Below are 10,624 nucleotides of genomic sequence, written 5' to 3' on the forward strand. Positions count from 1 at the left end.
GATTTCCATATATATGCATAATCATATGTTCCTATGGTTAGACTTCCTTTCAGTGGTGGAAAAAAAAACAGCTTTTGTTGACTATTCCGCATCATCATCATCTGCGTTGTTGCATCCTAGTAACCTGTTTACACAGCAATGTAAGAACACATTAGGCCGCTCCTCGATGCTTCAGCAGTTTGGCAAATGATGAGGGCGTCTTCCTTTTGCATCCATTTGTGTGTACATTAATGTGTGTAGTAATGCAAATAATGGGCTTTAGAGAGGTTTCTTTTACATTGATACAATGGTCTACAAACTAATTTCAGGACAGGTCCAATTTAAAAGAAAATGCTTGTATGATGGATTTAAAGAGACCACAAAAATGAGACCACAGTATAGAAGTAACACAATAGTAGTAGCATGCAAAATGCTGATTGTAGCATGCATGTCCTGCCCTGACACAAGTCGGAAGTGACCGACCTCTGAACACTGAGCTCACTGTTTGCTTGGACTTGGACCCTCAGTACTGACAACACAGCAGAAAGAGCATATAACAAAGAGACCCAGGAGCTCGGAGATAGTCCAGAGAAGGTAATGATGGCGGGGAGAAGGTTTGGGGAAGATCATGGATTTTTTTTTTTAAGTAAAAATTACAAGAATTGAGTAAAACTTCTGCAAAAATTGCAATGGAAAATGGTCTTCTGGAAGTGTGGTCTTCTCAAAGATGCGAGAGTCTGTCCTGAGTAAAGGACCTCTTCTCTCGGGGCAGTTTTCACTGTAGATACATTTCTTTGTCTTCCTATATTGGTTCACATTGACGCAATGTATCATTAATGTTTAATCTAATTTTGTTTTCACAGATCATTTGTTTATTTCTGGTGTATTTCCAAAAGGTAAGTTTCTATTGCGATGTGTCTGATATTGGATGGGTGCCATCTACCGAAATATATCGATGATACCATTGTCTCGTGCTGTAAGATAATATTTACTTGTGGATCTTGCAAAAAGTAAATCTCCATTAACTTTGCATTTTGTAACAATCTCCTGCTGCAGTTTGTATTTCTCTCTTCTTTCTTAGTTTTAGTTTACGATAATCAACTTTTTTTTTTTATGAATGGGCGCATCATCTATTAGACACTTTAGAAGCGTGGACAGACTAAACGAACAGGGAATAGAATAGGGATGAAGACAGAAAAGGGTCCCTGTGCAAAAACAATATCTGGACCCTCTGCAGCCCAATAGTTTATCATAGCGCACACTTCCATCTGTTTTAGAGGTGGTAGTGGCCCCCTTACCTGTTGGACCCCTGCGCAGCTGCCCATGTTGCACCAATAATAAGTGCACACCTGCTAGATTAAAAATTGAATTATGAACCCTGAAAATGGTTATTTTGGCTAAATAAGAGGGATAGTTCTGCAGCAAAGGTATGTGATTATCTGTTCTGCCCACTTATATGTCGCCATCATATTCTAGAGCGCTTTACAGATATCATCATCTCTGTCCCCATTGGGGCTTATAATCTATATTCCCTATCTTTGCAGTATGGTAGAACACCCAGGAAAATATGAGGAAAGTGCAAACACCACACTTTGGGTTTGAACCCAGTTACCCATCATCAATGCAGGGGCGGAAAAATCAATGGTGCAACCTATAGGGGTCCAAAAGGTAAAGGGGGACACTTCCACCTCTAAAGTGTCTCCTGTCGTATTGGACTATATTATTCTAGCACAGATTCCCTTTTCTATTCGGGATCCTTTTTCTTCACACTAAATGTTATTTTTCGCAATCAGTGCAAAAAAGTGATGCAAAAAAATATATCTTTTACTCTATGCTATAAAAATAAAAGTAACTGATACAAATCCTTTTTGTAGGTGACCAGTGGACGAGACCATGAACAGAACCCAAGTTTTAGCCATTTCCCTCCTTCTGCTGCTCATCAGCACAGGTCTGTTCCATATAGATTTTTCAAAACTGCCTTGACAGTGTAACTGTTTTTGTTGCCCGTAGCAACCAACAACAACTCAAATTTTTCAAATTTGAAAGCGGCAGTCGGTTGCTACAGGCAACAAAAACAGTTGCTAAGATAGTTCTGAACATTCCGTCCCTATCATTTATATCATATCTTCTGTATAAGGGCAAAAAAGGTTGATTAGGCAATGGGATCAATTTATGGGGATTTTTTAGTTAGTAAATGCATTTTTAAATCATCTTTTTTTAAGGATTTTTACCTACTAGCCAGAGCAGAAATTGACTCTCTCTTTGGAGTTTTTGGCAACAAAAATTTTATTTTTTTCCTAAAGTAAAATCCAAAAGATAATGACACCTTTAGGGTATTTTTTTTAAATTATTTATTTGCATGTATTTTGAGCTAAAAATCATTTTGGTAATCACATTGCTTTAAAAGTTTTGCACAATTTTTCTTTTTGAGACTTTGTGTTGAACTGTATTTTGTGGAGTTACCTGAGGGTCCATGAGTGAGCTCGTTCTGATGGAAAAGCTTAGATTTTTGTATCTTTCTTGAGCTTCTGAGCTCAACTTTTGTGTGGTCACAAATCAGCCGAGAGGTTCTCAGTAGAAAATGAAAAGAGATATACACCCGCTCCTACCAGAACAAACTCACCGACTTACTATGAAAAAACTCCTGTTTTTCATCCAGAAAGGACAAATAATTTTCCATTTTTGTGGTGTCTGATTTTCAGGTCCATATGTCATCCCTATGTTTGTTTTACCATATGGAATTAATTTTAGACTAGATGGTGGCCCGATTCTAACGCATCGGGTATTCTAGAATATGTATGTATGTATATAGCAGCCACATAGTATATAGCACAGGCCACGTAGTATATAGGAGCCATGTAGGATATAGCAAATACTACGTGGCCTGTGCTATATAATATGTGGCTGCTATATACATATATACATATTGTAGAATACCCAATGCGTTAATACAGGCCACGCATTATATAACAGTGGCCACGCAGTATATAACACAGCCCAAACAGTATATAACACAGCCCACATACCATATAACACAGCCCAGGCAGTATATAGCAGCCACGCAGTATATAACACAGGCGACGTAGTATATAACACAGGCCATGCAGTATATAACACAGGCGACGTAGTATATAACACAGGCCATGCAGTATATAACACAGGCGACGTAGTATATAACACAGGCCACGCAGTATATAAAACAGGGCACGTAGTATATCGCACAGCCCACGCAGTATATAACACAGCCCATGCAGTATATCACACAGCCCACGCAGTATATAACACTGCCCATGTAGTATATAGCAGCCACGCGGTACATAACACTGCCCATGTAGTATATAGCAGCCACGCAGTATATCGCACAGCCTACGCAGTATATCACACAGCCCACGCAGTATATAACACTGCCCTTGTAGTATATAGCAGCCACGCAGTATATAGCACAGCCCACGCAGTATATAACATTGCACATGTAGTATATAGCAGCCACGTGGTATATAACACTGCCCATGTAGTATATAGCAGCCACACAGTATATCACACAGCCCACGCAGTATATAACACTGCCCATGTAGTATTTAGCAGCCACGCAGTATATCACACAGCCCACACAGTATATAACACTGCCCATGTAGTATTTAGCAGCCACGCAGTATATAGCAGCCATGTAGTATATAGCAGCCCATGCAGTATCTTACACAGCCCATGTAGTATACAGCAGTGTGGGCACCATATCCCTGTTAAAAAAAAATTAATTAAAATAAAAAATAGTTATATACTCACCCCCTGGGATCCAGCGAAGCTCTGGCGATGCTCTCCCGACGCGCGCGCGATGCAACCGCCAGCTTCTGTTCCCAGGATGCATTGCGAAATTACCCAGATGACTTAGCGGTCTCGCGAGACCACTAAGTATTCTGGGTAATTTCGCAATGCATCTCTGGGAACGGAAGATGGTGGCCGGCGCGAGCATATCGTCGGACGACGGAAGGTGAGAATAGCAGGTTTTTGTTTTTTTATTATTTTTAACATTACATCTTTTTACTATTGATGCCGCATAGGCCGCATCAATAGCAAAAACTTGGTCACACAGGGTTAATAGCAGCGGTTATGGAGTACATTACCCGCGGCCCGTTACCGCTGGCATTAACCCTGTGTGAGCGGTGACTGGAGGGGATTGCGGAGCGGGCGCCGGGCACTGACTGCAGCCGAGTAGGGGAGGCCGCTGGCAAGACCAATTAGCAACGCGGGATTTAAGTTACTGAAGTTGCCGACAGAAAGACGGAAGTACCCCTTAGACAATTATATATATAGATGTGAGCTGTAGTAGATATGAGCCGATCTCTCAAAAATTGTTCTCGATTCGATAGGCAAATTTGATTGCTTGTGAAAAAAAAAAACGAATAGAGAAAGTCTTCAGAACCAAAACGTCTGAAGAACGGACCGTTCAATTTTTTTTTAGAACCACAGGGTCGCTTTGGAAACCTGAAGCAGTTAAAAGATGCTCAAAAGTAAGAACGTATGACCAGCAAGTCGTTTTGACGCTTTTTAATGCAGGTTTCGGAGAGGACTTGTTTGAAAAAAAAAACAAAACGATGTGCATATACCCTAAGGCTATGTTCAGACGTTGCTTTTATTGCTGCGTTTGTTTCACTCAGAAAAAAACGCAGGGTTGCGTTTCTAATCAGTGAAGAAAAAAAGTATTTGTGCGCATGAGATTTCTGAATTCCCATAGCTTTTGCTGGTACTGTAAAAGACAGCAAAAAAAGACGCCTAAAAAAACCCCCACAATGGGTGAACGTACCCCTAGAGTGCAAATACTCGTCGTGGTGTGCACATACCCCTTGAAAGCGGACTTGCCTTGAAAAATGTCATGGGCACAAACCCTTAGGCATCACCTTTCCGCCAAATCCAGAATCTGTGTTCTGGAAAATTTTGGTAAAATTTGAGTAGATAAATTTGCTCATCAGAATTACTCTTTGGTCCTGTAAGGTAGCTGTATGAAATCATTGAACATCTCCTCCTCTTCCTCATACGCAATGCTGTCTCTGTCTGCAGGAATTGAGAGTTACCGGATACAGAAGCGAGAGTCTCCCACATACTTGTCCCAAGCACAAGACATTCTGAGTTCTACATGGGAGCAAGTCAGTGGGAAAGCTCAGGAACTGTATGAGAAGACACTATCCTTAGGAGTAGATGAGAAGGTTAAGTAAGTATTTTAACAAACAAGAACTTGACCAGTTGTCTTCTTCTGTTACACTACTACAAGTTCTACTATTTTCCAGCTGAGTTTGCTGGATCCCTCAGATTGGACTTTGTAGAAAGGTTGGGTGACGTTTTCCGAGTAGGACAAACGTTCTTTTGCACTAGATGAAAATGCTAAGGACATGAAAAGTCCTAAACTTCCGCTACCAATGGATCCAAGAATGGTCCATAAACATCTAGCAGAAGACAACTCCATTTAGAGCTGGCTTTGAAGACAATTACATGCCACTAGAATTAATTATTAGATCTTTCTACCAAAGTTTAATACTGGGCAACCATGTAATATATGATCATTCAAGATCTGGCAGTGGAAGAGTCAATATTTGCATCTGAAAGCAACCAAGGATGTAATATAAAGGTCCTACGTGGTTAGTCCCTTTAATTGTTAAGAGATACAGCTACTCTATGTATTGTTCACCAGTTAGTTTAACCCGGAGATCTTTGTGGTAAGCCTGGACAACCCCTCTGATTCTGCTCAATATTATATTTTACTTAATATTGAGCAGAACTAAGATTGGTGACTCGCTTCTCCTGCTAATACAGGTTACCATAGGGCTTACCTGTAGCAGGTATGGTATGCCATATAATTTACTGCTTTTTACAAAATTTATAATCATACTGCTTCCTTGGTAGCTGAATTACTAACAGGTCCACCAACACAGAATGATGTCCCCACAGCCCTCATATACACAATATCATGGCCCTCACAGTCCCCAAACAGTATGACATCCCACAGACCCCCAAACTGTATATTGTCCTCACAGCCCTCCAAACAGTGTGATCTCCCACAGCCCCCAACAGTGTGATTTCACCCCAGCCCTCATACACAAGGGTTATTTCCACACAGTATGATGCTCCTACAGCTCTCCGATTACACCGCTTGATGGTCTCCACTGCCCCCATACAGCATAATGACTTCCATAGCTCCTCACAGTATGAAGGCCCTCATATTCCCTCAAATGGTATGATTCTCCCACAGTCCTCACTCAATGTGTGGTCCTCACAGTCCCCCAAATAATGTCATGGTCCCTGAGTTTGCCCACACAGATGATGCCCCACGGCATCCCAAACAGCATGATCCCCCACAGTCTTCCACACAATATGATGGCTCAACAACACCACCCATCCCCACTCCTCTAATGTGCGGCTCCTGTTTGTGTTGTGGTGGGGACTGATGCTCTGCTGAGACTAGGATACACAGGATGAAACGTGTGGAAGGGGGCTCCATATTCCTCCATTGTTGAAATTCAAACTCTGGTGTGGTGCCACTCGGTACTGAGCTCCCCCAACTCATGGCCTGGACACCACTGTTTCCAGCCTTTGGCAGTCCTAGTCTGGTGACCCAGGTCTGGTCTATACTGATCGAATACACTTTTTTTTCCCCTTTAGGGAATATTATGAAAAAGGTACAGGTGCAATCACCACCTACACGAGAATCCTGAGTGACCAAGCCTATCATTGGTGGTATGGAAACTGAGCCATCTACAGCCGTAGGTCTGGACGTACGATAGATGTTAAAATATGACTTCAACGAATGGAGCCATGAATGTGACGCCATCTGGAATATCCCAACGCATTTTTTTCAGTGATTTATTTTTTTTGGGTTATGAATTGACACCTTCTGGTCAATCATGATAAAATAAAGACTTGTTTGCACACATCAGTCTGTTCTTTATGTTAGAAATCTGGGTTCCATGTTCAGTAGTGTCCGTTAACAATACATAACATTTGGCCAAATTCATTATTGTGTTTGTACCTTTTTTAGTCTAGTGTTTTCTGCTTGTTTTTCATTTGCGGCTTGTTCTTTTTTTTTTTTAATGTTTAAGATGTTTTCAGCTGATTCTTCAATTAAGACTTTATAAAAAGTTGTACATTTTTGGCACAAGTGTCCTCCAGTCCTCCTCCTGAAGAAATTTTTTGTAGATCCAACACTTTAGCACACATTTTGAAACATTTCAATGGGAACCTGTGACTTTCTAGCACAAAAAAGGTTCAAAAACATAAAAAAAACATTTCTGATTCCATGCAAAATACCAAGTCAAATTTGAAAAATTTGGTGCAAAAAAACATCAGCGAATGTTTACAAGATCAAATGAGAATAGCAAGTTTAAAAAACCCAACAAATGATGAATTGGGCCTCAAATGTTTTTATTAATCAAGGCACAAGCTCCGATCAGAAACTAGAGGCTTATTTTTTAGCTACACGATTAGATCCGTCATCGTACGTTGATGCTTGTATTTATGTTCTTTTTGTTATCCTGTTTGGTACCTGGTTTCAGAAGCTTTGGAAAAATAGACTTTACGTGTTTCATACTTACTCACAGCCTCTTTCATAGTCATTACAGTTTCCAGAGAGAAGACTTTACGTTATTGTCACACGGTTGTGTAAGACTATACCTACATGGATAGAGATGAACCAATCTGGCAAGATTTGAAATCGAAAAATTGCATGGATTTTACAGGAAAATTCAATTCACAGAGAAGTTATTCAATGAAAACCAGACCATAATACACATAGAATGTTTAAAATAAATAAATAAATAATACTCACCTGTCCCGCTGTTTCCGCAGCCTACCGTCCAGTCTTCCTCTTTTGGGTCTCTGACATCCTTACGCGTCATGCAGTCATTACTTGCTCCACGAGGGTATGCCATGCAGTGATGTGCAAGGCATAGTTGTGTCACCCCAGTAGTCCGGTTGCCACAGTGGCATTGCCTCCCTCACAGGCGGTGATGTCATGCCTGGAAGCAAGGAGGGGTCCCCTAATCAGGTAATGAGTCACCCTGCCAGGGCCGTGGGGTACTCGGTACTGGGTCCGGTGTTTCACAGGGGGATGTGACGGTGGCGACTTGGTCCGTGGCCCTGGGCGCCCATGTAAACGTGAAAGGTCTTTAAAGGGAATAAAGTTTATGTTCATGATGCCACCTGTGGTATTCGGTCAGTGGGGACCGACGCTGCTCTAAGGGGTCCTCTGGGGTGATGTTATGGCAGCTAGATGGTATACCTTCCCACAGGTGAAGTATATCCCCAGGGCTCCTGGTGTGTAGATGTAAGATGGTGAATGGCTCAGTAAGGAACAAGGACACAGGTTTGCAGTCTCTTTACCTTGTTTACTGATGACTTCAGGCATCCACATTCCAGGGCACCAGATCACAGGGCAGGCAGGGTCCGTCTGACTTGGAGACAAGTTAAGAGTCCCCTTGTCCAGGTGGAAATCAAAGCCTTCCTCTAATGCGGTGGTGTTGTAGTCCCTTACTGCCTATGGCTTCAGATAAGGTCCTCACAGATGTTCTCTCTCTGTCCCCCATATAGGATAGGACATAACCCGTATGACTGGTGACTTGGTTTATAGGGACTCTAGCTCTAAGGGTGTCACTGTGCCTCCTGGGTATTAAGGTGGAAAGGTAACTTGGAGTTCAGCCGTCCTGCCGATCTCTGATGTAAGTCATAGAGGCCCTTACAACCTCGGTGTTCTGGCTACCGGTCTCTGCGCCTCAGAAGAAGGCAGCCTGCTCATGTCTGGTCTCCCAATGGTGTCCTCTCCTGTGCTTTGCTCTCCTGCATGTTCACTGCAATATATTCGGCTTTCTGTATGTCTCTTTCCAGGAGCTGCAGCACTGCGGCTTCACAGCTCCGTACACCTTCTTCTGCCTCAGACTGCTCCAGTCTGTTTCCTGGCAAGAACTGTTCTGACCTTTCTCTAAAGACTACAGATATATATATGGGGAGTCACCTAGTAAATAGGATTAAAAGCTCTCCCTGGTGGCCTGGAGTGTGAATGCGTTGCATGTTTGTGGTACCTGGTTACAGTTATCTCTTCTTGTCTTCAAGCGTAACATCACTCTCCCCGTGAGGAAAGCAATGCTACTGTGACGACCAGGACCCTGGGGCGCCACAGTAACACTAGCATACAACACTTTTCCTGACTCCAGACCAGAAGGGGGAGCTCTACCATCCAGTTTCATTGGAGCTTCCCTATAAGTTCTGGCCTGGAGGTGGAGTTAGTTAGTCGGAGTCTGAGAGAGTGAAGGAAGAGGAGAGCAGTGGGGGAGAGCCTGGAGAGTGGATCTGTGGCCAAGCTCACAGAGCTGAGTGCCCAGAAACCGGACACCGGAGTCCGTGGTTGCTTGGGTACAGAAGTCTAAATCCGGAGGGCAGGAGACTGCAGGTTTCCTGGCCCATATAACACCCAGCAGCACAGCAGCATATCAGAGCCCGGAACCGCCACCAGGGAGCAACAGCCAGAATAGGGTCACGTGACCTGCCACGGATAGAGACATTCAGGGCAGAGAGGGAGAGCCATCGTCGAATGGGGGCGCCAGTGCGCAGGTTATAGGGTGCCAACCTCCGCTGTCAGGCAGGGTGAGATAGGCTGTATATAGGGTCAGGCACTTCTCCCTGGGTGCCTCTGTATATATTTGTAGATTGTATGCATTGGTGTTGGTTTATACTTGGATCGCCCCCAGTCGCAGGGCCACGGGTTACTCGGTACCGGTCCTCTGCTGGCTCAGTTCTGGGGATGTCACGGTGGCTGGGCCCGGTCCGTGACCCCGCTAAGGGGCGTCCAATAAGGGGGTGATGGTGCGTAGTGCGAGGAATAACGAGGACACAGGGTTCAGTTTCTTTACCTTTTACTGAAGGTTTCAGGATCCTCAATCCAGGGCACTGTCAACGGGGCTGTCTGAGACCAGCCGGTCCGATGGGCACATCCGGAGTTCCCTTTGCAGGTGGAAATCAGTGTCTACCTACTAGCGCCTGTGTGTTGTAGTGCTTCCCTGCTGAGCATTCAGGATAGTCCTCACAACTTCTGTTCTCGTTCTCTCTAGATCTTTCCTTTCTCCGTCCCCCAGGTTTGTTATGGCTAGGACGCACCTTTATGACAGGTAGGCCTGTAGTTATTCTGGAACCCTAGTGTCGCCCCTCTCCCACGATTGCCTCCTATGTCCTTCTTAGGTGTTGTATGGTAGACAGCCAACCTGTAATTAACTATCCTGCCGCTGTTTGAAGTAATGCGTGGAGACTGTTACTTCCTCGGTGCTCCGGCCACCGCTATGCGCCTCAGTAGAATGTTGCCGTTCTCGGGGCACGACTCCTACTGGCTCTCCTTTGTGCTGATCTCGTTTCTCACTGTTCCACAATATCCTTCGCGTCTCTTTCTTAGGATACCGCCGCAAGGTAGTGCAGGCGCGGTTCCGTAACGTTCTGTTCTGTTCGCTAGGTACCTGCCAGATTTCCCAGTTCTGACAGGTCCTCCCTGGAGCTCTCCCAGGCTTCGTTCTGTCTAACTTCCTGTCCAACCCCTAGTTTTACCAATGTGAGGAGTGGCCCAATAAATAAGCCTTTTACTCCCCCTAGTGGCCAGAGTGTGAAGTGTAATGTGTGC

At 43.8% G+C, this 10,624-nt stretch overlaps 1 protein-coding gene across 2 annotated transcripts; it reads left to right on the forward strand.

Moving 5' to 3' along the window:
- Positions 1-475: 475 nt before the first annotated feature.
- Positions 476-6,899, forward strand: APOC2 (apolipoprotein C2). Of its 2 annotated transcripts, none has more exons than XM_069742847.1 (5): positions 476-573; positions 843-875; positions 1,854-1,927; positions 5,035-5,185; positions 6,631-6,899. In XM_069742847.1, the coding sequence occupies exons 3-5, from the start codon at positions 1,873-1,875 to the stop codon at positions 6,716-6,718; spliced, it is 294 nt and encodes a 97-aa protein (XP_069598948.1). In that variant the 5' UTR covers positions 476-573; positions 843-875; positions 1,854-1,872; the 3' UTR covers positions 6,719-6,899. The 2 variants fall into 2 exon arrangements, with proteins under 2 accessions (XP_069598948.1, XP_069598949.1); XM_069742848.1 differs by having other exon boundaries at positions 562-759.
- Positions 6,900-10,624: the final 3,725 nt, after the last annotated feature.

Source organism: Ranitomeya imitator, chromosome 10, assembly GCF_032444005.1.
Source record: "Ranitomeya imitator isolate aRanImi1 chromosome 10, aRanImi1.pri, whole genome shotgun sequence".
Taxonomy (NCBI): Eukaryota; Metazoa; Chordata; class Amphibia; order Anura; family Dendrobatidae; genus Ranitomeya; species Ranitomeya imitator.

Excerpts from the sequence above, each read along its gene's own strand:
- APOC2 (XM_069742847.1), top strand. The coding sequence starts at position 1,873 with ATGAACAGAACCCAAGTTTTAGCCATTTCCCTCCTTCTGCTGCTCATC. Across the intron at positions 1,928-5,034 it reads TCTGCTGCTCATCAGCACAG|GAATTGAGAGTTACCGGATA; the intron begins GTCTGTTCCATA and ends CTCTGTCTGCAG. Across the intron at positions 5,186-6,630 it reads GGAGTAGATGAGAAGGTTAA|GGAATATTATGAAAAAGGTA; the intron begins GTAAGTATTTTA and ends TTTCCCCTTTAG.